This window comes from Colobus angolensis, unplaced genomic scaffold, assembly GCF_000951035.1.
Source record: "Colobus angolensis palliatus isolate OR3802 unplaced genomic scaffold, Cang.pa_1.0 Scaffold81, whole genome shotgun sequence".
NCBI classification, from domain to species: Eukaryota; Metazoa; Chordata; class Mammalia; order Primates; family Cercopithecidae; genus Colobus; species Colobus angolensis.
The window spans coordinates 10,796,889-10,822,682 of record NW_012121932.1 but is presented as its reverse complement, the minus strand read 5'-3'; the positions used below and the strand labels follow the sequence as shown (position 1 = coordinate 10,822,682).

General features: G+C 41.4%; 1 protein-coding gene across 3 annotated transcripts in view; it reads left to right on the top strand.

Annotated features, from left to right (window-relative positions):
• Positions 1-25,794, top strand: part of SUSD4 (sushi domain containing 4) — a 141,064-nt gene that overhangs the window by 73,641 nt on the left and 41,629 nt on the right. For all 3 annotated transcript variants that reach the window (XM_011929490.1, XM_011929489.1, XM_011929491.1), the window contains 2 exons: positions 20,165-20,338; positions 24,052-24,240. In XM_011929490.1, the coding sequence (XP_011784880.1) occupies positions 20,165-20,338; positions 24,052-24,240 (363 nt within the window). The remainder of the gene's footprint in view (positions 1-20,164; positions 20,339-24,051; positions 24,241-25,794) is intronic.

Sequence of the window (25,794 nt, the reverse complement as noted above, 5' to 3'; positions counted from 1 at the left end):
TTACTCAATAAAATGTGCAGTAAATATACTGTGCAAAAACTGTATTTAGTCATACAGAAGATGTGCGTTGCTCAGAGGATTAAATCAATTACTACTTATCAGTTCTGTGTTAGATGTGATTCATTTAGGAAAAGAAGGAACTGTGACAAGCAGTGACAGATTGACAAGGTAGACATTTATTTCTAGCAATTATCCCTAAATGAATTGGTAGTGACAAGATATTCATTTACTTCTGGCAATTACCCCACATCTGTTGGTTGAAACAACTTTATATACTTTTTTTTGTTTTTACTTTATGTAGATGCATTCAGACTTTTTAAAAATGCACGGAGTTTAACTAATTAGAATGTCAAATTGTTGATGAAAAATCTCAGAAGACCAGCAGGGCTGAAGTTAGAATAGGCATGAATCAAGAATTAATTCTGGTCCCAAATTTCCATGTAGCACATAACTTATATTTCACTGAGTTCATTAGAAATTAGTTTCAGTTTCTTTTAACACTGATTTTGTTTTGGAATGGAGTTTTTATAATAATATGGAAACTATTGTCATGATTTAGTGTATATTTCCTTTATGAAACTTTTTACTTTTTAAATAATTTAATAACTTTTTTTTTTTTTTTTTTGAGATAGGGTCTCCCTCTGTCATCCAAGCTAGAGTGCAGTGGCACGATCTCGGCTCACTGCAACCTCCACCGGGCTCAAATGATCCTCCCACCTCAGTCTCCCAAGTAGTTGGGACTACAGGCATGCGCCACCATGCCCAGCTAATTTTTGTATTTTTTGTAGAGATGAGGTTTCACCATGTTGCCCAGGTTAGTCTCAAACTCCTGAGCTCATGCAATCCACCTGCCTTGCTTCCCAAAGTGCTGGGATTACAGGCATGAGCCATGGCACCCAGCCATGACAAGCATTTTATAAGTGCCTATTTGCTCCTCCTTCTGGAAATTGTAAAGGATGGATAAGATGGTGTCTTGCCCTTAAAGTACTTGCTATCTTTGCTTTTATTTTCAAGGTATAAGAAAAAGCCATAATAAATATAATAAAGACTTAAAGTTTTTAAAAATAAGTTCATTTTTTCCTCTTTCATGCAGCCTGTGCAAGCTGTAGTTTCCCTGAGATTCTATTTAAAGTTTACTTGGTTCATATATATATATATAGACTTCCCTGCCAACACCTATGGCCTACGTTACCCAGTGCTTTAAAAGCAGTCAAGCTTAGGAACATCAGAGAACAGAGAAAACCAAAATAGGCTTCTTAAATATTGCCCAGAGATGAAGGCCTTCTGTTAAACTTCTTTCCAACCCTATACATAACTAGGTACCATGTAGTCATTCCAAGAAACGGAGTGAGAAATCACCTTAGAGTAGGGGCTTCTGTTGTACTGGTCTGCATGTATCATTCTTTTTTCTTTTTTTCTCTACTTATTTAATGGAATTCACTTATAGTTCTTAACAGTCAGCCCCAGATGTGCAGGGAGGGTCTTCTACACAGGCACGGCAGCAGGGAGTTAGCTTTTTTATTAGGCAACCGCAAATAAGACCACGTGTGTCCAAAGGACAGTTCAGGTCCTTGGATTCCAGTCATGATGTGCTCCAATCATTTTTGGAAGTTTGGAAGAGCAGATACTGCCTTTCTAAGTACAATGGTGTATTTATTTTTAATTTGAATGGTAATTTTGTTGGTCTTTGAAAGATCTGTATAAAGAGATTGTTTGTGTTGCCCTGATGGTAGAGAAAGTCATGATTGTTAACACTCTAGGCTTTCTTTATTCTATGTGGTTTATAAGGGGCTGGAGGGAGACCTAGAAGTCTATACCACTGATGTCACATAGCAGTGAAAAAGCTAAACTTTCAGAATGTCTTTTTACTGCTTTGTAAATTGCCATGCTCCCTGCTCAGGATTTATTCTGGGCAAATAGTAAGGGCTGCTGAATTCATTTGTTATCCTTGCCAAGTAATTCTTAGAAGGCTAATGAATTTCTGGAATGGTGGTAATAATAGTAACAATAATAATTTATCACATTGTTATAGGTCATTAAAGTTTAAAAGTACTTTCAGATTCACTATTTCATTTTTGTGAATTTTCAGATTTGCAATTGTTTCATGCACAACAATTCTACAAATGAGTCTTATTGTTTCCTGATTAGGAAACTGAGGCTCAGAGAGGCTCACTCACTTTATTAAGGTCACACAGTTGATGAGTAAGCAGTCTGGCTAGAATTAATCCCAAACCAGCATTGTTTTTCCTCTACAAGGTTGAGTCTAAGCTTCTTTATGACACAACAGCCCCACTCTAATCTGTTACACAAGAGCACCTTGTTACAACAAATGACATCATCCAGGTTTGGAGTTGAAGGAACTCAGAGAAATCATATAATTCAAGCCCTCATTCCAATTTAGTTTTTATTTGACCTATAGAGAAACTGAGTCTCAAATAAGGTAAGAGCCTTCCCAGAGTTAAATGACAATTTAGGGAAAGACCTTTTGCAGCCCCCGGGCTTGTCACTGTTACCTGGACTCCTTTCATGCCATGGGTCAGTCCTGTCTGAGATGCAGATTTTTTAAAAACTAAATTCATATCCATTAAAATGCTTTATGACAGTAAAGTGCTCTACAGAAGCAAGGTGGTATTGGGCAACTATTCTCTTGGGTGCGCACAGATCCCTCTCTTTTATTCCCACCTCATCTTGCTGCATGTACAGCCATTCCCCGCTTTTCACATGGCCTCCTTCTTCCGATTCAAATTGCTTCTTCCAAGTGAACTCAATTTATAGAGGTCTGAATTTACAGAACTGAATGAATTCACTTTATGGCCCCCAAAGTCTCCAACCTGAGAGATGTCTGTGCTTCTTCAAGCTGCTTCTGCAAGACTGGAGCCTGCATGACCCCAAGCATGGTTGAAAATGTCTATGGCCCAGGGAACAGAGGAGGTGACATATATGGTGGAGAGGAGACCCTAGAATTGGCAAAGGACTGAAAATACACCCTGTGGGCACAGGGCTGCTGACCTAGTAAGTACAGTGACTAAAGGCCAGGGTGCTGGCCACCATTTGGGCCGCTTCCTTTCCAAAACCAACTCAATTATGTCTACTTGGGGATACTTTTCCAGAGTAAATATACCCCTTTCCTACATTTCATAAGAAAAGACAGAGGTGAAGCAAGATTGCCTTTCCTGAATTCACTTTACAAGCACTTACTCAACACATACATCCTCAGGAGATAAAAAATGCTGCATCCTCACTGAAGCCCTTGCTGCAAGGAGTAGCAGTCAGACTTTGTGTGGTGATGAACTTCGGTTTGTACATCATAAATAATTAGCACATTTAAAAAGTAAACATCTTAAAGAGACTAAAATGGAATCAATTCAGGATTCATTTATATTGTGAACAACTACTATATGAGAGAAAGGAGAGAAGAATCAACCTGTCTTGCCAAAATTCGTTGTCATCATTGATGAAAATATTTCCTTATTTAACCATCTTTTGGGCTACAGAGTTCATCTCAGCCCTTATGGCATTGGCTATACTGGCTAGATAGGAGTTTTTGGTTTTGTTTCTTAAATAGAGAACCAAGTAACTGATTGCACTCCGCTCTTGGTTCGGTTGAGAGTCTTATGTAGGCTATGAGATAATGTTGTACAGCACCCAAATTCCTCCTCCCTTAGGATTCAGTTCCTGGGAAGGGTGGTGTATTAGTCCATTTTCACACTGCTATAAAGATACTACCTGAGACTGGGTAATTTATCAAGAAAAGAGGTTTAATTGACTCACAGTTCTTCATGGCTGGGGAGGCCTCAGGAAACTTACACTCATGGCAGAAGGCAAAGGGGAAGCCAAGCACGTCTTACATGGTGGCAGGAGAGAGAGAGCACACAGGGAAAACCCCCGTTTTTAAAACCATCAGATCTCATGAACCCTCCCTCATTACTACGAGAACAGCGTGGGGGAAACCGCTCCCTTGATCCCATCACCTCCCACCAGGTCCCTCCCTCAACACATGGGGATTACAATTCTAGATGAAATTTGGGTGGGTACACAGAGCCAAACCATATCAGGCGGTTATGACATTTTAAAAGCCAAATCCCTGTAGCAGGGCTTCAGCACCTTGGTAGATTCAGGGTGTTCCTTGAACACCTTTGGGTATAGACAACATGTTCCTTGTGCAGAAAGACGACTCTCTTTTCTTCTTTGAGTTTCCTCTTTGCAGGGGGAGTGTGCTTTTGGAGACTAAACTGGAGCCTGCTGCAGACTTAAATTTTTATGAAATGAGATTTTAATGTTGAAGGACTTTTTAATAGAGCTTTTCTCTGTAAGGTGGAAGAAGACCCTTCCTCTTTTTATCTAACCATTTTCCTTGAGCAGCTTTGAGAATAGTCACTGGTTGCATTGGTCACTTGGTTTTAAGTAAACTTCAGATAAATCCATATTAAGCAAATAAAGTATTTTCATGAAGCTGGAGTCCCATAGGTCTGTCAGACAGCTTGTTTAAGTGAGAGTCTTAAACAAATAGATTCCCGGAATACCTTAAAACCACTGCAGGGCTCTTAATCCCAGCATAAGGTCCTTAAGAGAACTTATGGGGCCTCCACAGAGCAGCAGTTGCTTTTAAAATGAACTGCCTAAACAGAAGACTTTCTCAGGAAATTCTTCCTCTGTAGTTGGCCCGTCAATTCCTTTGAGTGGGAGAGGAGGAGAGGGGTCAAGCAGAAGGATTGTTGAAACTGCACATTTAATGTACCTTCAAAAGCTACCTCTGGGCTGGGTGCAGTGGCTCACGCCTGTAATCTCAACTCTTTGACAGGCTGAGGCAGGCGGATCAGTGGAGGCCAGGAGTTCGAGACCAGCCTGGCCAACATGGTGAAACCTCGTCTTTACTAAAAATACAAAAATTAACCAGGTATGGTGGCTCACCCCCATGATCCCAGCTACTCTGAGAGGCCAAGGCATGAGAATTGCTTGAATCCAGGAGGCAGAGGTTACAGTGAACTGATATTGTGCTGCTGTACTCCAGCCTGAGCTACAGAACAAGACTCTGCCTCAAAAACAAAAACAAACAAAAAAAGGTACCTCTGTAAGTCAAGCCCATCCCTGGGATGGTTTTCCTTGTTCTGAGAGCAGACACCCACCAATGTAGCCACAGGCTCTGGCTCGAAATCCTGGATCCAACCTACACAACCAGAAGAGCAAGGCTTCAAGATGTGGCCGTGGAGTGGAGGGAAACATGGCTTGTCTTCGTGAGATTCACCTAACAACGCAAAGAACAAGCTTATCCAACCTTGCAGTGCTTCCCTAGGGAGAGGTTCCTTGATCTGAAAGGGAGATGTAGGCACAAATGACACGCTTGCGACAGTCTACATATGATGGCCAGCCCCAGGCACTTGCTCAATGTTGTTATTTATTACCTGTGTATCCAAGCAGGCAATTCCCATCCATGAAAGGGAGGCCCGATGGCAGCTCCATTTTCCTTGCCTGTCTTCTTTAGTCACTTGGCCATGAGTGTGTTGGAGCCCATTGCCTCTGTCTTTGCCTGATTCTCCCCACAACCTTTAGACAGGTGGTCCGGTTAAGATTTGCATTTCTCAGGCCGGCTGCAGTGGCTCATGTCTATAATCCCAGCACTTTGGGAGGCCAAGGCAGGTGGATCAACTTGAAGCCAGAAGTTCTAGACCAGCCTGGCCAACATGGCAAAACCCTGTCTCTACTGAAAATAGAAAAAATTAGCCAGGCCTGGTGGTGTGTACCTGTAGTCCCATCTTCTCCCAGGTGGGCCTTTGCCCATGGATATTCACACTGAGTTCCATCAGCTGATTTTTTTCTTCAGACTTTTTGTTTTTAACTTTTATTTTAGGTTCAAGGATACCTGTGCAGGTTTGTTATATAGATAAACTGTGTGTCTTGGAGGTTTGGTATACAGATTATTTTGTTATATAACAAGCCTAGTACCCCATAGGTAGTTTTTGATCCTCTCCTCTCTCCCACTCTTCACCCTCAAGTAATTCCTGGTGTGTGTTATTCCCCACTTTGTGTCCACATGTTATTGTTTAGTGCTCACTTGTAAGTGAGAACATGAGGTATTTGTTTTTCTGTTCCTGTGTTAGTTTGCTTGGGTTAATGGCCTCCAGCTCCATCCATACTGCAGCAAAGAACATGATCTTGTTCTTTTTTGTGGCTGCATAGTATTTCATGGTGTATGTGAACCATGTTTTCTGGCCTTTTACTGCTTTTGCTGACATTTGGGTTCCATTGTTAATCATTTACACACAAGGAAAGCAAATGGGTACTCTTTCCTTCCACATTTCTGACTGGCTTAGTGCATACCTTATCATTGCTTTGGCCATGATTAATATTGTCAGTACAGTTGAATCTGAGTTCTCTATGAGGCATTGTGAATTGAGTTGCCTGTCCAAAGTCATATATTTTGGGGATGCTGGCAAAGATGGACAGGGATTCAGAGAGGCAGCAGTTGGAGGAGAGGGAGGAACATCCGTAGACATCTGTCCAGAACCTGGCCCCATCCCCAGTCACTGAAGGCAAAGCCTCCCTTGGTGTTCCTGCCCACCCCAACATGTATCCCTCTTCCTGGTCTGCATGTTGCCCTTGTTTTCCTTTCCCCGGCGAGACTGCAGTGTTTTAAGGAGATGTCTATCATACGGATTAGGTACCTATGTTTTATTTTTAATTTTATTTTTTAAATTGACATATAATTATACATATTTATGGCATACATAGTGATGTTTTAATACATATACATGTAATGGTCAGATCAGGGCAATTCACATGTCCATCATCACGAATATTTATTATTTCCTTGTGTTGGGAACATTCAATATCTTCCTCCTTGTGATTTGAAACTATGTAATACGTTATTGTTGACCATAGTTATTCTACAGAGGTATAGAACTCTAGAACTTATTCCCCCTATCTGGCTGTGACTTTATATTCTTTAAGAAATCTCTCCCACCCTTTCCCCTATCCTTCCCAGCCTCTAATATCCTCTTTTCTATTATTTACTTGTATGAGATCAATCTGTGTTAGCTTCCACATATGAGTGAGAACATGCAGTGTTTAACTTTCTATTCCTGGCTTATTAAAATAAGCCTTAAAATAATGTCCCCCAGTTCCATCCATGTTGCCATGAATGACAAAATTTTATCCTTTTTTATGGATGAATAGTATTCCATGGCATTTATGTACCACATTTTCTTTATCCATTCATCTACTGTTGAATACCTAGGTTGATTCCATATCTTGGCTATTGTGAATAGTGCTGCGATAAACATGCTTATGCTCTATATACATCGTCTTCTTTAATTACTACAGCAACCCTGCAAAGTAGGTTCTACAACCTTATTTTACAGATGAGAAAGTGAAGGCTCTGAGAGGGTGAATTTCCCGTAGTCTCCTTGGTAGTGACAGAGTTGGGATTCAAATTTGAGTTTTCTTTCCGGTATGGTCATCTCACCTGACCAAACATGATTTTTCCCAGGTGAGGGGAAGGGAGGGAAGGCAGGTGACACATTTTGATGGCCCCAGGCCCATACCCCATTAGGGAGGGATCTCATTACCAACACACTTGGTGAGAATCTGTTCATGCAAGGGACTGGTTCTTAAAGTACGTGCCAAGGACTGCCTGCATCAGAACTTAGGAAAAGTACATATTCAGACCTCCTGCATTAGAATGCTAAGGGTGGGGCCAAGGAATCTGCATTTAAAAAAAAATCTCCCCGCTGATTCTTACACATAAAAATGTTTGAGACTCACTGATTCAGGGATATGGTCTGATACTGCTTTGTAAGAAGGGAGAATAACATAATTTTCTCTAGTGTTCAACAAAGATCCTTAGAGATGATTAATTCTTAGAATCAGAAATGTCAGTGTTGTCATTTTCCAAATGGAGACACTGAAGCCTATAAGAGCTTTAGTGACTTATAGAAGTCACACAGCAGGAAAGCTGGGAACTGGACCAGTGTCTTGAGTCCTTGTCCAGTGCTCTTTCTGTATCCTGGTGGTCTGCCACCCGGGCTGCCTGTCAGGATCACTTGCAGAACCTTTAAAAATAAAAGTGCCTGAGATCCACTTCAAGTGACTCTATTTTAGTTGTTCTGGGTAGTGGGAGCCCAGGCATAGGTATTTCAACCGGTGCCTGGGCACAACCAGGGATCTCTTTTCAAGGGATCCAAGGTAATTTCAGTGTGCAACCAGGGATCCCTTCCACCTGTGCTTTTTGTCCCAGGCTCCCCGGTTACCTGATTGTGGCTAATGGTGGCATAGAGCACAGGAGGAGGAGCTGTTCCTGCCACAGCTCCAGTTTGCACTGTTTCCATGCTTAACCCTTCTTTGTCTCGGTTTCTTGCAGAATGCAAAAAGGAAAAAAAATCATTCATTCATCAAGCATTATTTTTAAGTACTCACTAAAATATTTTGGCTCCCATAGACCTGACCAGGATTGCTATAAAAGATGAATAATTTGATGTTAGGAAATTTCTTTGAGCTTTCCGGGGAAAAGGTGCAATATGCGTTTAAGTATTATTATTACATTATAAATTTTTAATTAAAAGATTCAGCTCGACTCATAAGCTAAAGCTGGCAGTAAAATTGGCAGATAACTCCTTTATTCATTGAAACTGTGGGGTGCAGACATTTTTCAAAAGTGGGGTGGTCATACTCATGTTTTGCAGTTACTCATATATTAAGTGAGCTGTCTTCCAGCTCCAGAGGCTTCATCAAAACAGATAGATGCTTTAAAAATATTTTATTTAGGATTTTTTTTCTTCATGTGCATTCTCTATCATCTAAAATTTCTTTCTTGTTGCCTTAGATGTGAATTATCAGAAACGACAGCCTGTGCCCACAAGGGCAAGTATTTGCATGTCTTCCCCCAAGATACTCTGTCCTCATTTTCCACCTCCTAAGAAGGGAAGGAGCAGAGGGATGCTTCTACCTGTCCCCAGGACCACTGTCATTTCTTATTTATGCTGCTGTTAACAGAAGCCACTGCTCTCCTGTACTCACTCCCTTGTGACTTCCATGTGAGTTTAGTTTTTGTTTTCTAAAAGATTTATTTAACTTAAATGTGGCCAGACTTGAAAGGGAAAAAAAAATCCATAGGAAATAATATCAAGTCAGGTCGAGACAGATCCCACAAATATAAGTGACAGAAATGACCAGTTATCATGGTTGCAAGATGACAGGTGGACCGCCACAGACAAGGGTTCTCAAGCCTGTGCAACCAAGCCCCCAATAAGTATAGAAGGAATGTCCAAATCTTGGCAGTGTTACTCCTGAACCAGCTGCCTCAGGCAGTCTTGCATACATGAGTGCTGAGACCTCACCCGTTCTGTACAAGGGCTGTGGAGGTAAGGAGTTGCTCGGAATCCCAGAATTGTCAGGCAAATGGAGAACAACAACATCATCAGCACATACACAGATCATTGTCAGATCCTGTAGGAAGATCATGCAGTGACTGTTAGCAACCTTGAACACCAAACTAACGGGGGATTTCCCCAGAAAGCAGTTTTTCACAAGCTTGCAACTGAAACTGTCCAGAATTATGTGGCTACTTATGAAAAATGCAGACCTACCCGCACTGGGGTCCTTCCAAACCCGCTGCAGATGAAATTCATCTTCTGTCATACCAAGTCTTTGAGCAGTTTGGGGGCCGACCGAGGCTTCCAGGCAGTATCTTGTGAGTCCTATTTACTGATTCAGATCTCCATGGAACCCCATGCTGGCTCTGCAAGAGTGTGAGGCCTCGGTGTGCCTTGGTGTCCCAGTTTGCTCGGATTAGATTCTGTTCTTTATTACATTTGTCGGAGACAGCTGCTAAGAGATGGGCCAGGGCTTGTTAAATTCCGAGCCAGCCTTTGAGTTTTGATTGCTATTCTTTAGTCTATTCGGTCACACAGACTGACTTTGCATATCCCATCACATGGTGGTTCTCAATGTTTGACTTCATGGTAATTGCCAGGGGAGGGGCGGGGAGCCATAAAAAAGGGCACATTTCCAGGCCCCAAGCTCAGATGCTTGTATGCAACAAAGAATCAGAATTTACCAGGCATTTCCAGGTGATTCTCATGTTGTCGAGCCTAGAGGATTCCTTGAGATGCTTACCATATGCACTCTATGAGCAGAGCATGAAGACGTGGGGTAGAACCTCTGGAAGTCATCAGCCCATGAGAAGGGCATTTGACTGCCTTCTTTTATTTTTCTTGTGAGTTCACCTCTGGCCTCCAAGTGCTTTCTGTCACTTCCTTGTTGTTGAACTTTCCAGAAGGTGGAAAGTGACCCTAAAGTTTCTTTAAAGATAAAATAATTAAAATTGTGTTTATTAAGAGAAAAGCAAGAAATCAGGTTAGATTTGCCTTCTAGGACGAAACTCTGAATCAAACCCAGTTTCTCCAACAACCTACATAACCTACATTCAGAGGTCAAATTGTCTTCTGAAAATTTTCTGGCAAATATTTGAGGTTTTATGCTTTTGAGAATTTCAGCACCTCCCCCAATGTGTTTAGTTGTTCATTCCCCAAAATTCTGTTAAGCACTCTCTACTTGCCAGGCCCAGAGGCTCCAGATGAGGTGGAAAGACAGCTACATAGGCAGTGATGTCCTTGTTCTTCTTTCTCGATAAATTTTATTGTTGTTTTAACTTTTAAAAAATGTATGAAATAAAACACATATAGAAGTGTACACAGCACTGAACAGTCCAATGAACTGTCACAAAGCAACACCACTGTCACTATTATTCAGGTGAAGACACAGGACATTGCTAGTACCCCAGAAGCCCCCACTGGATCACTGCCTCTTCTCCCTCTCAGAGGGAGAGAGTAGCAAGAATCACTTCCTATGATAATTACTTAGCCCAGAAGCATGTGTTTCTAAACATGATACTATTTTAAGTTTAATGTGCTTTTGCCTTATTTTTGAGTTTATATATATGAAATTATAGAGGAAGGATTACTTGACATTTATGAAATCTATGCATATTAATGCATGTAACTGTGATTTTATCATTTTCATTGCTGCATTGTGTTCTATTACATGAATATACCATAATTGGAACATTCTGATGTTAATGGAAATTTGTGGTTTTTTTTTCAATTGGCTTTTGTTACAAATAATGCTGTTATGAGCGTGTTTGAACACACCTCTTGGTGAATACACACTCACATTTCTATTAGCTATTCATCTAAGAGTGGATTTGCTGAGGCGTAGGAGATGCATTTGTTCCTTGTTAATAGCTACTATCCTCTTTCCAAAGTGGTTGTACCAATTTACCCTCACCAGCAGAATACACTGCTGCCAACACTTGGTATTATCAATATTTTAGCCATCTGGTAAGTATGTAGTAGTATCTCCTGGTTTTAATGTACATTTCCGTGGTGAATAATGAGGTTGAGCATCTTTTTATGTTTTTTGGCTAGCTTGTTACTCTCTCTCTTTCTTCTGAAGTGCCTGTTCAATTCACTTGCCCATTTATCTGTTATCTGTCTTTTCCTTATTGATTTTTAGGAGTTTTTACCTACACTGGATACAGATCCTTTGTTGGTGACAGGTGCTGATCTTCTGATTTTATGTTTTTACTTGTATCTTCAGTGTCTCTGATTGGGCAGAAGACCTTAATTTTAACGTAGTCAAATTTATTAATCTTTTTCTCTATGTTGGTCTTTTTATTGTCTTCTTTAAACAGTGTTTTCCAATACTGACCTCATGAAGGCATTCTCCTATACAGTCTTCTCAGAACATCATTATTATGACTTTCACGTTTAGATCTGCAGTCCGTCTGGACTTGATTTGTGTATATAATATAATCTAGCAACATTTATTAAAAAGTCTGTCTTCTCCCACTGCTCTCAGTCATAAGACAGATTTCCTCTTTCAGGACTCTGTTCTGGTCCATTGGTCTTTATCTATCTTTGCATCAGTTCCATACCATTTTAATTACTGTAGCTTTATCATAAGTCTTGAATTCTGGTGGAGCAAGTTTTCTTCCAGACTGTCTTGGTTCTTCTTGGCCTTTTGTATTTCCATATAAATTTTAGAATTAGCATGTCAATTGTCAAAACAAATCTGAATTTTAAATATAACTTACCGAGTTTACGGCCGAATTAGGGGAAATAATGCCTTTACAACATGGAGTTTTTCAATCAGGGAACATGGAATATTCCCCCATTTATTTAGGGCTTTACAGTTTTTCTCAATGAAGTTTCCAGTTTTCTGAACAAATGTCTTACATGTCTTTTGTTAGATTTATGTCTTAGGAATTCAAATTTGTTTATGTCATTGATAAATATTTTAAATTTTGTTTTTAAATTAACATGTAGAAATTCATACATGCTAAACTATTTTACTGTTTATCTGTGTAAATTATTTTGGGTTTTACTCCATACTCATTCATGTGATGTGTGAATAATACAAGTTTAATTTCTTTCTGATCCTGATACCTTATGTTTCCTTTCATTACACTTCTGCTTTGGTTAAGAACTCCAGTGTGATGCTGGATACAAGCAGGAAGAATGAACTTCGTAGTCTTCTTTTCAATTTCAAATGGAATGCTTTCAATATTTTTGTTACAGTCTTTAAAAATACATTCTTTGTTATGTTAAGGGTGTTTTCTTCCATTTCTAGCCCATTATGATTTTTTAAAATATGAATGAATGTTAAATTTTATCCAATACTTTTTCACATCTATTAAGATACTTTTTTTATTCTGTTAATGTAGCAAGTCGTATTGGTTGTCAAACGTTAACCCAATTTAGCATTCTTGAAATAAATCCAACTTGTGATGTATTTTCTTTTTTATTTGTTGCAGGATTTTGTTTGTGAATATTTTAAGTTTTGCTTCTATGTTAAGATGGATTGGCCTAAATTTTTCTCTCTTTGTAATGTTCTTGTCAGGCTTTACAATCAAGGTTAGGCTGCACTCATAAAATAAGTTGATGTTGTCCTTCAGAATAGAACACTGAAAGAGTTTGTATCAGACTGGTGCTATTTCTTCCTTAAGTATTTAGTAAAATTCATTCAGAAGCCTCCTAGACCTGGAGTTTTCTTTGTGGGAAGGCTTTTCATTTTGAATTTGGTTTATTTAACATTTTATAGGAGTGTAACTATTTTCTGTTTCTTCTTGTGTCCATGTTGGTAAATTATACAGTTTTTGTTTGTTTATTTGTTTTAGGAATTTAACTCCATTAAAATTTTCTTATTTCTTGGTGCAAAGTTTTTGTAACATTCTCTCATTTTTTAAAATATGGGATTTGTAATGGTGTCCTTTTTTTATTCTTACGTGGTTATGTGTGCTTATCTCTCTTTGTTTCTTGATCAGTTTCACCAGTGATTTATCATTTTTTTTTTTTTGTATTTCAAAGAACCAACTTTTGGTTTTGTTGATCCTGTCTTATCTATGTTTCTTCTCTGTTTCATTAATGCTCACTGTTGTTTTTGTGATTTATTTCCATGTGTTTTCTTTGAGTTTAATTGTCCTTTCCCTAACTTTCTAGCAGGATTCTTGATTTTTGATACTTAATAATAATTCTAAATTTGTACACATCTAATAATATACTTCAAAATATATAAAGCAAAAGTTAATAAACTTTAAGGACAAATCCATAATCACAGTGAGAACTTTAACCCCTCCTCTCTTAGAAATTTATAGAACAAGCAGGAAAAATTTAAAAAACGAAATAAGAATCTAGAAAACTTGAACAATGTGATTTCCAAAGTGGACCTAAGCAACTGCAATATACTCTTGATTTTTAGATATTTATCTTTTTCTAATATGTACATTTATGCTTATAGGGAAATATAGCTATAGTTTTATCTGCATAGCCTGTATTTCAGTATGTAGTATTGTTACTCAGTTCAACATATTTTCCATTTTTATTATTTATTTTTGGACTCATAGGTTGTTTAGAAAGATATTACTCAGTTTCCCAACATATGGAGATTTTCTAATTATTCATTTCTATCTTAATTTCATTGTGACCAGAAAAAAAAAAAGCTCTATAATTTCATTCTTTTGAAATTTTTTTGAGACTTTCTTTATTGCCCAGGTATGGTCATTTTTTGTAAATGTTCCACGTGTGCTTAGAAGAATGTGTAGCAGTCTCAGTCCCTCCAAGTGAACAGCTAAGAACCCACAAATAATTGCCCTCAATGTGTTAAATATAGAAATGAATGCTTTAAATAATAAAATACAAATCTACTAGTTGCCTTTGTCAACCACAAATAAATAAAATATTCCAATCTATGCACCAGACAAAGTCACTAAGTACAAGAAGCATGCTTATTATAATAACTTTTCTTTGACCAAGTGTCTTTCATGGGGCTTTTTCTCAGTGGGTTTAAACCAGGGCCTAACTACCCTCAGCTGCAAGCCACAAGGTCTTGAGTGTCTGGTTCCAATGCTTCTTCAGGTTTCAAAGAGTCAATATGCTTTAAATATAAAAGAAACAACCTGGACCAGCCCTCCTCCCAAAGCAAAACTATCCCACATGGTGGTGCCTCCTATTCTATGAAGCATTCTCTCTCTCCAGTCATCTCTGAAGAGCATCCATTCTTGCCCTTCATTTTCTCTGCCTTTTGTTAATTGCTGATGCTCAAATCATTTGTCTCAGTTGGTTTCATTCAGCTTCTTCAGCCTGATCCTGAGTAAACTGTGGTGGTTGGGACAGTGTTCTCTGAGCTGTGCTGGAATGACAGTTCTTTAGAACAGCAGAAGTGTGGAACGGCACTGATATTGAACAGTGCTCCTGAGGGATATTAGTGGATAGTAAGTGAAAAAAGCATTCTATGGTACTAAGTTCAGAGTCCCCAAGATCACCCTCACTTCTGATACCAGCTATAAGTCTGGGCTCCCCAAGACCACCATCAGGTTCAAAAATTCATTAGGACTCAGGAACTCAGACTCACAGAACTCGGGAAAACTAATTCTACTTGTGGCTAAGGCTTTTTACAATGAAAGGACTTAGATTAAATCAGCCAAGGGAAGAGGTGCATAGGGCAGGGTCCAGGAGTCACCAAACATGAGCTTTCAGTTGTTCTCTTCCAGTGGGGCTATATGGACAGCACCTCTTTTTTCCAGCAACAGTGTATGACAATATACACACAGTGTTGACAACCAGGGAAACTCACCAAGCTTTAGTGTCCAGAGTTTTAATCAGGGCTTAGTCACGTGGACATGGTTGACCACAGCGTGGCTGATCTTAGTTCCCTGTTCCTCCAGAAGTTGAGCTGATACTGTGTGGTCCACGGCCCAAAGCTTAAATCACATGTTAGCATGGACCAGATGGCATGGCCAAGGCCCCTGCCATACGGCATACTGTTGGCGTAATCTGTCTAGCGTGGCCCAGGGCCTCCAGGCAAACAGAGACACTCATCTCAGGCCAGACATTCCAGGGGCTAAAGGTTACCTCTCAGGAGCTGAGGGCACATGCCTAAACCTCTCCTTGGGTAAGTTAATCCTTTACTGTACATATGGCAAATCCTTTGAGGATATAAATCAGATCATGCCTTGGCCCATGCTTAACAAACTCCAGTAACTCCCTATCACACTAAAATAATTATCTGCCCTAGTCTACAAGGTCTCGCATGATCTGGACTGTCCTTCCTCTTGGTCACTATATTCCAAATACGCAGGTCTTCTTTAGTGTTTTTAAGGACACAGAGCTCTTTCCTGGCCTTTGCACTAGCGTTCCCACTGCCTAACATGTTCTTCTCCAAGAGCCACACATAATTGAATTATTCTTGTCATTCAGATCTCAGCTTAATAAATGTCATTTCCTAGGGGGCCCCTTTCCTGTCTACCCAAATTAAAAGAGTCCCTGAGTCAGTCCCTATTATGTCACCTTGCTATGTGTTCATCGTGGCAGTGAGTGTTGCCTGCTACTCTCTAGCACCTTTAGCTGTTAATTTGCCCATTTGCAGTCTTCTTCCATGCAAGTGCTGTTAAGAGTAAGGCCCTTGACTCTTTATCCCCAGCACCCAGGACACCCTGAACCTAGAGTGAGTGCTCTGTAATTCACAAAATGGATGAATGAACAGCTGGATGAATAAACAAGCTTGACAAATGCTGGTTTAAGCAAAATTAAGTAGAATTCTTTACAGTAAGATCTTCCAAACCTTTAATCTACTCTGTGGATTGTGAATCTTTTGAGTGTGTATTATGTATTCATGTTCCTGGGAACAGTTTTGGGGGAGTATTAATGTCAAAACTTGATATGTTGAAGGAATTGGATTCATTTCCAAGTATAACTAACTTTTAAAGAGTAGTAAATCCTATGTATGGCACATTTTCTTTAAAATTTCTTTTACTGTTACTATTTCTGCTCCATCCCTTAGGCACTGCTCTCTGCTAACTAATCTGATAAATTAATTTGTACTTGGGTATAAATATGCAATGCTGCCTTAGGATCTTTTACTCCTTCTTTTATTTATTCACTATATTGAATTCCCATTCCCATTGTTATGGGAAGCAGGATATAGAAATAATGACAGTGTTGGGCTGGTGAAAGATGATTTCCAGAATGGAAGGCTTTGATATCCCTCAAGTTACACCCTGAAAGGCCTATTCATGCCTCATATACCTAAGTTCTAATTGTTGACCAGATTCAATAGGACAGAACGAGATATTGATAAATATTTTTATAGAGTGCAGTGGTGTGATCTTGGCTCACTGCAACCTCCACCTCCCAAGTTCAAGCGATTCTCCTGCCTCAGCCTCCCAAGTAGCTGGGATTACAGGCATGTGCCACCACGCCTGGCTAAGTTTTGTATTTTTAGTGGTGATGGGGTTTCACCATGTTGCCCAGGCTGGTCGCAAACTCCTAACCTCGGGTGATCCACCCGCCCTGGCCTCCCAAAGTGTTGGGATTACAGGCATGAGCCACTTGCCTTCAAAATTCTTTCTATTGACTAGATTAGTTTATATTATAGAAAATTGTGTTATTTCTGTTTGAGACTTCAGAATTGATGGATATTAGACATTTACTGTCAGATACTAAAGATCCTAGATTCTTTTTTTCTATAGAAAGAAGGTCCATGGTTTTTCACTACCACAGAGAATTCACTGGACACATACTTTTTTCTGGATTCCTTCTTCTTCCTACTTCACCCTCCTTCAGGGGAAGGATCAGATGCCAGACTTTGTGGGTAAAGAAATAAAAAAGGCTCTGGATAATGTTTTCTCTGTCAAGGTTAAGTTTTTTGATACAGCTGATATGTGTTTGTTTTGTACTCATTCCTAGGGCACTGCCCCTCCTGGCCTCTTCCCCTTGCTGGGATTTGAACCCTACTTCTTACTCCCTAGTTGATATGTGGCTCCTCCCACATAGTAAATTGGCCTGGCATCACTCCCTATGGTGACTCTTCTTTCAGCAGGGCACATCATCACTGGGATTCGGGAGGCTGTGAATTCCCTCTAACCCTGTGTCTTATATTCTGCAATAGTCCCCATGCCATGTTTGGGGAAACTTTAGCTCTAACTAGAAGTTGAAAGCATTCTACAATAACAACACTATGAGAAATCACTCTTAGAAACAAGGCTTGGGTGCTTCTGCTCCCAGCCAGCCAGTGTCCACGCGTCCATAATGCCCAACGGAACACTTCTATCCATTGACTGTATTCTCTATAGCTGGCCACCTCCTGAATGTACCAGCTAATTGTTGAACAAGTTTTAAATCAATCATGAAAATAGTTGTTTAGATGTGTAAATTACTGCCGCAGTACCTATTTACAGCCAAGATTTTACAGACGGATGCCTTGATAAATGTGTTTTTATTTGCTGTGAATAATTTTTGTACAGTGCCATTGAAAAAACATAATTCACATTTTCTATTAAGAAGGCAGCAGCAGTGTGCAAAGAGTTGTCAGTGATCTTGTGACCCCAGTTAAGATTATTCTGGGACTGGGGATGATTCAGGGAAAATTCAACTACACTAGCAGGAAAACTGTTGGTTAAACATGAAGTTAGAAAACCCCTTTTCAGGCTGGGCGTGGTGGCTCACGCCTGTAATCCCAGCACTTTGGAATGCAAGGCAGGCAGATCATGAGGTCAGGAGTCCCAGAACATCCTGGCCAATATGGTGAAACTCCGTCTCTACTAAAAATACAAAATTAGCCAGGTGTGGTGGCATGCACCTGTAGTCCCAGCTGCTTGGGAGGCTGAGGCAGAATAATCGCTGGAACCCCGGGAGGTGGAGGTTGCAGTGAGCCGAGATTGTGCCACTGCACTCCAGCCTGGGTGACAGAGTGAGACTCCGTCTTAAAAAGAAAAAGAAAACCCCTTTTCATGGCCTGAAACACAAATATGAAAGGTAAAACCAAAACCAGAACACAGTTCTTCAGCCCAGACTCTCTTTGTTGAAATCATGGACAAAGAGAAGGCCTGATGACAGGTGTCCTCAGGGAAGACTGAGCTGCAGGGCTGTGCCCCAAGCCTGTTAGCCGGGCTTCAGAGGGCTGTGCACTCATAGCGAGCTTGGGCAGAGGTTCAGACAGCTCCTTTCAGCACTCTTTCACCAGGCGTGTGCACAGGTCAGAAGCATGGCAGGAGGGTCAGAGGAAGTGAGCAACACAGTCCCTACTCTCAAGTTAATGGTGGTGACAAAGGCTGAGATAAGGGCAGACCTGGACTTACAAGCATTTGACTTCAGGTGACCCATGCAGGCAGTGAACAGTCACCACCCCTGCATCCCTAGCTGCCAGGCTCTCCCCTAACTTGGAAGCCCCTGTCTGCCTGAGTCTTTCCCATCATTGACATCCTATTTTCTGAAGTCTGTTGTGTCATACTTCCCATTTCTCCCAGTAAACCCAGCCCCAACCCCACCTCGTAGCTCCCTTTTTTAAGCCACCAAAGTTCCCAGCCACCAGAGCCACCCACTCACCCACTAGCCACAGCTTTTCCCTTCTCTTCCACTCACATCAGGGCTCCCAGGGCCCAGTGCCTCAGATCTGACAGTTCAAAGCTTAGAGCAACTTAAAGGTGAGGGTTCCTGTTAGTACTGTTCTGCCCATATTGTGGATTTCGTAGGATTTGGGGAATGGATAAGAGACCTACAATCTTTTAAAGAGTTGAGAAATTTCTGGAGGAAATTTCTGTGATGCACAAAATGCTGTTCTTGGTTTTTGCCTTGTTTTAAAAAGTTAAGAATCAACACATTTGGAACATAACCCATCTGTAGGTCATGCTCACAAACACATATGCATATAAAACCAGAAACATTAAACAGAGGTGCTCATAAGAGATGGAGAGAGCTACATCGCGATCAGTGTGCCTTAAACCAGATGGGATGACTTAGGCGGTGTTTAGGGTGGAAGTGGAATCCCAACTAGGCAGCAAGGGGTGGAGTGGCCTGGACAGTAAGCTGGAAGTAGCTGCAGTCGGAAGTGGGTAATGATCACTTGTTCGTTTTATTTGATCTTTTTATCATTTGCTGCATGGCATGGGCTCCTCATTCCTCCACTGGCGTTCTCCTCCCCCAGCCCCCAGCCCCCAGCCTTGCCTCTTCTCCTCCTGTACACGTACCTTTAGCTCTTACTCCATTTTTAGGAGGCAGTATAGTGGCTTGCTCTGAGCCTTTGTGAGATTGGCAATAGCATGTGCTGCTCTGTTTGTTATCTCTTTTAAAACAGATAAGGTGGACAGGAAATGCTAATGGCAAGCACAGCTGCAGCTCAAACCCTGTGCTGTTTTGCAAAGCACATTTTCTTATCAGGCTCAGGGCCAGGACCCATAGACAGAGGTGGCATGGCTGGGCAGCTGTGAGACTAGCCCATCAGGCCACACTGTGTTCTGTTCTGTTCACAAACACAGTAAGTATGTAACCAGATAGTTCCGGCTAATCCTCAACACTTCTCTTTCTTCACTTATTTCCAAAATTGTTCATAAGATCAGCTGTACGGTTTGAAGTGTCACAGGCAGGAAGTAAAGTTCTTTTTGTGGTTGGATTCCCACGCTGTGGGTCCCTCTTTCTGAGCCACCTTCTCATGACTCCCATGAAGCCAGCTCTTCTGCTTGTCATTGGCACCTGAGCCCAGTGACAAATGAGGTACCTTTTATCAGATTGCTGTGTAGGTTGAGACCAAGTCTGAAAATAAGAGCTTTCTTGTGAAGCTGTGAACCACAACCGTTTTAAAATTCCAAAAATAATGTGTACCTTTTACAAAATTGCAGATTGCCGTATCCCTCAAATTGAAGATGCTGAGATTCATAACAAGACGTATAGACATGGAGAGAAGCTAATCATCACTTGTCATGAAGGATTCAAGATCCGGTACCCCGACCTATACAATATGTTTTCATTATGTCGCGATGATGGAACGTGGAATAATCTGCCCATCTGTCAAGGTACAGAACTGATGCTCCAGTTCTCAGCTGGACTGTTCTTCTCTTGGACTGTATTGTAGACTGTGTACGTGTTTATCTAATAACGTGATAGCGATGATGGGGGAAATAAACAAAGCCATCTACCCACATGGATCCAGTTGCATCTTTACTACAATTGCCAAAGCTCTGTTCTTAGACTCTCCATCACCACTCCTTGTAGCTTGCTCAGCTCCATACACCCAGTTTTAAAGGATAAACAGGAAACACCTTGTTCCTTGGAATGTTGGATGTCTCCTTTACTCCAAAATATCAAAAGTAGTTTAAGAATCAGGAGACTTGTAACTGGGCTGCTAACACAATGAGGAACTATTATATATTTAATGGAAATAACGGAGCATTTATACTTATGTCAACAGTCGTGAAAATATAGCTAAAGCCAATCTTAAACAGAGGCTGTTTTCACTTAATAGTGTTTTTATATATATATAATGCATGAAGAGCAGAAAAATTATCAAATTCAAATTTCATCCAAACAACCCGGTGAATATTTATTCCTTTGCATTTTTTAAATTTGCCTGGGCCATCATAGGAGGCCCTGTTTGTGAAAATAAGCCCTCAAGTTCAGAGTAATTCTGATTTTATTTTTTGATGTGTGACTTTGACCAAAGAACCAAGAAGGCAATGCATAATTCATAATTTGAGGGAGAAGGAGAGCAATCTCATTTGCTCCAAAAGCACCGGCGTGCTCAAGCTGAGATGAATGTTAACTTTGTGCTTGGAAATCACAGCTGGCAGACTCTGATATTGCTTTGGGTGCCCTGTTCTTGGAAATAAATAGTTTCCTTACATGAGAGCTTAAGAGTCATGACCCCTTGAAGGAAGAGAGGCTTGAGCATCAGAAGGACGAAAGCAGCCCAGACCATCACACTCCCCTGGTCTCTCCCAGGAACTGCCGGTGTTGCTGAGCATGTTCTCTGCTACATTTTTAAAGGAGACATGATTTATTTACATTTTCAGATGTCTACAAAACAAGCAGCTGACTATTAAGTTGGGCTACTTATTCAAACAAACTTTATTACCTGCTGATGCGTTTCATTCCTCCGACACGATCAGAGTGATGGCCAGGAAAACCACCCCAGACTGCAGCCACTTCTTCCCTTCCTGTTTTCCACATAACCTTTTGCTCTCCCATCCTTTCTGTTTCCTTTTCTGTCACTTAAATACAGGATACTCCTTTAGGAGTTATTTTTTCCCCAGTGATTAAAAAAAGAAATACCCTGTGTTGGTGTGTCTCTCAAAGTGTCATTTTGAGGCTTTAGACCCAGGCTTTCCTATTGCTCTTTCTGGCCACTGTTGCCCCACTCCACCTCCCCTTCCTCAAATCCCAGTCAAGACATAGCTTTTTTAGGTCTGCAACAACAGAGCCAGTCAGTTACCCTGAAGAGGTATGCTTCTTCAAACGATGCAAGCCCTGCCCACCTCTCCCTCCTCCTCAGAGGCCTCTGTCCCACAGATGGTGGTGGGTGCCCTGGCCTGTGCCCTACCCTCTAGTGCACCCCATGCCTTGCTGCACAGAAAGATAGGTCCTGCCTGCTGGAGCTGCCACTGCTCCAGTGTTGCTCACTGGCTGCTTGCCTGGCACACCATAGGAAATGAGGAACTGAGGTTGCTTTGGACAGCCTGACGCCCCTCTGAGCCCCCAGGGGCAATATAATTGGCCCTAAGAGTGACATTTCATTCTCTAACTTTTATTTGCACCTATAGATCCAGGAGCTAAAGCCTGAGGAGGCCTCTCTCTATTATCTAGAAGTGCAAATGGAAATTACATTGAACTATTGAGTTGAAGCTAGTTTTCGACTGTTATATTTAGGACAGGCTGTCTCTAACCAAGAGTGAGCATATCTTTCCTTCTCCTCTGATTAACTGCATGAATTATAACCCCACTCTGAGTCAGAGTTAGTTTTTATTTGAGAGAAACCAGCTATCTGTGTGGGTAGTTTAGAACTACAATTCCTTCCTAGGAAGAAGAGCGAGCACAATCATTTGTGCCAACTCATTTGAACTACACTTGAGGGTTCTAAGGTGCTCACTTGTTCACGTTAATGTGCTTCTCTTTTTTTCCTCAATTATTGAGTCTGTTTATTCCTGATCCCCAACTTCCTCCCCACCACATAAACACACATACACTTCACTTTTACTATGAACATTGTCAGTTTTCAGCTCAAAAAAACAATAATAATCTAAGGTTATGGGACTGTCTACAAAGATGACTGAGCTCCATACCTTTTAGGGTATGGTGCATCCCGAATGTTGGCCAGTTCAAAGCTATGATCTCCTTGGTCTGCAGAGCCCCATGGCCCCAGGACACAGCAGTACAGGATTAGCACTGCCCAACCCCGACAGTGAGTGCCTCAAATTCTGCACCCGCCTCACCCTCACCTGCTCTGATGCACAGACACCATATACTGGGGTTTCAACCAAAGCAATCTGCTGAGAGATCCCTTCAAGATACTTACAATGTCCAACAAAGTCAGCTTAGGAGAAGGGTTCAGTCATCTGCTGCTGTGCGTGGGACACATACAATCTGTATCTGGTGACTTGGAAGGGAAAGTGGGTATTTTCATTATACATTATTTACTTCACACACGATTAGTTCTCTCCTGGATGAACACCAGCTCTACAGTGTCATTATTTCCTCCAGTGAAATTGCTGAAGCAATAAGAAATGCCCTGATCACAGGGGATGCCACACACAATAGAATTCTCTGCCACCGGGAGTGTTCTGCTGGGCTGCACAGACTTCAGGGCCAACAGGCTGCTTAGTGTTCCACAGAAGGAGTGTGGGATCCAGGTCCCACTTGCACGCTGATTGCACACAGCATGCTGTGCTCGATGCACAGACTCAGGACAACAGTGGTTCTCAGTGTGGTCCCGAGACTGGCAGTGGCGGCAGCAGCAGCAGTGCCTGGATGTTGGCAGTGCAGTTGTCAGGCTCCCTCTGCCCCAGACCTGCTGAAACAGAAGCTCTGCAGGTGGGCCCAGCAGCCTGTGTCTAACAAGCCCTCTGGATCATTCTTGAGTTTGAGAACTACTACACTGTGGGATTCCTCATCTATTTTATATAAAACACAACTGGATTTTCAGAAATTTAAGGCCACCATCTCAGGCATATTTCTGTCCCCAAATCCACTTTAGTGGAATTGAGTTTGGAACCTAAGCTTCCCAAGCTGCTCCCACCACCACTGAAACTATTGGTGGTGTCTGTGTCTCTTTCCTCTTATAGCACCTCGGTGGTTCTCAACCTGCCCGGCACATCAGGGTTACTTGGGGAGCTTTAAAAAAAGATAATGATCCCCAGGCTCTCCTCAGAGCCTGGGCATGGGGCCCGGGCACTGGTGTTTTGTAAAAGCTTCTCAGGTGAGGCTGAAATGCAGTCAGAGCCAGAACACGCGGCCTGAGGGTGTACAACCCACAGTCAGACACTCACCACCTTCCCTCCATCCATCTTAGCTACTCCTCTGACCCTCTCGGTGCCATTTGCAAATAGCAGAGCAAATACCTACATGATAATTAGAATAAGGAACCTGAGTATTTGAGACCAAGGTGCTTCATTCTTCAGAGGTGGTGCCATTTTAACAGTGGGGGAATCCTAAAAAGTTCCAGCGTTCGGTGTGACTTTTCGATGTACAGAGATGACAGAGTGGAATCTTTCCCATTTCCTTTCACCTTGCACAGGCTGCCTGAGACCTCTAGCCTCTACTAATGGCTATGTGAACATCTCCGAGTTCCAGACCTCCTTCCCAGTGGGGACTGTGATCTCCTATCGCTGCTTTCCTGGATTTAAACTCGATGGATCTGCGTATCTTGAGTGCTTACACAACCTTATCTGGTCGTCCAGCCCACCCCGGTGCCTTGCTCTGGAAGGTAACACATCTTATTCTTTCGGAAGTTGTATTTTGTATTATTACAGTGAGGAAGAAGATCAATAGGAGGAAGAGCTGCGAATTATGATCAGCAATAACTTTTCTTCTCTGCGTACATCTTTCTCACCTTTGTCCAGAGCAGAGATCAGCTGCCATGAAGCCATACTTACAATTAGACATAAAACTTGCTTCCCTCATCCTTAGGCTTAAAGAGGAGAGCAGATAAAAGAAAAAGTTGTGAGCATCAAAGGTTAAATTACAAAATATTGCAAAGTTAAATGAAATGTCTTCAAAAATTAATTTTCTCTACACCAAATGAAAACATTGTATCATGTCATTAATCTCACCCCTCATTTTATTGTTGTGTCGATGTTTCTTCCATATTTCCATGCACTTTATAGCTTAGCTGTAAATGTTTTGCTGCAAGCACACCCCTGGATGCCTGAAAGCAAGAGCTTTTTTCCTCCCTGTTTTTGTTAAATCTGTTTGACTATAGATTGTGATTCACTAAAGACCACTAATCAGTAGTATGAAGTAGTAAGGAGAACGGGGCTTCCATTGGCAGAGTCAAGGCAGTGTCTGTAGGGGAAAAGTCCATAAACATTTCTGCCAGGCAAATTGGATATGCTGGTTCAACTCTTGCTTTAACTCAGATCTTGAAAGTATGCCTGAGGAGAACAAACACCACTGTGTTTCTTGGCATCTGAGTATAGTGGGTAGGAGGGGTCTATATGGGGAAAGAAAAAGAGTGCAGAAACCTCAAATCAGGAGCCCCTTCAAAGCCTATTTGCAGCCTTGTTTGGGAAACAAAGCAAAACAATGGAATATGGAAGCAAATGAGTTCTTACAAGTTTACAGCATCTCTACAAGTGTGCACCTTTGTCTGGGAGGAAGTCAGGTCAGGACGTGTGTCATGGAGGATGACTATTGCTCAGAAGGATCAGAGACAGCCTCTCTAGGGATGTGGAGTGGGGTTGGCTGGAGCCATGGAATCTCTTTGGAGAAGGGTGGGGGAAGGAGGGCAGGGAGCGAGAAGGCCAGCCCTTCCCGTTGGTTTTTTCATACTCTGAGACTGGTCATTAGAACTCCCCTCACTCCACTTCCCACCCATCCCAAATCCCCCAGGGAATTGGAGCCTAGCCTAGAGATGCCAGATAAAATGTAGGATACACAGGTAAATTTGAATTTCAGATAAACAAATAATGTTTTAATATGAGCATGTCACAAATATTACATGGGACATACTTAGTATAAAAAATTATTCTTTGCTTATCTGAAATTCAAATATATTTATAACTGAGTGTCTTGAATTTTGTTTCCTAAATCTGGTCACCCTAGCCTCAAGGGACAAGGTCATCCCTTTTGCTTCCAGTGGGAATAGCCTTCCTGTTGTCTGGATGCTGCTGGTAGGCCATGGACCTCTGATGGAAGGGGCTCTTCCCTAGTTCTGGAGGCTTCTTCCAGCTCAGATAACCAGACAGAGAGGGCCCTTTAAAGGTACCGTCATTATGATTTTATCAATTTGAAATGCTTGTTTTCAAATCTTTTCAAATTT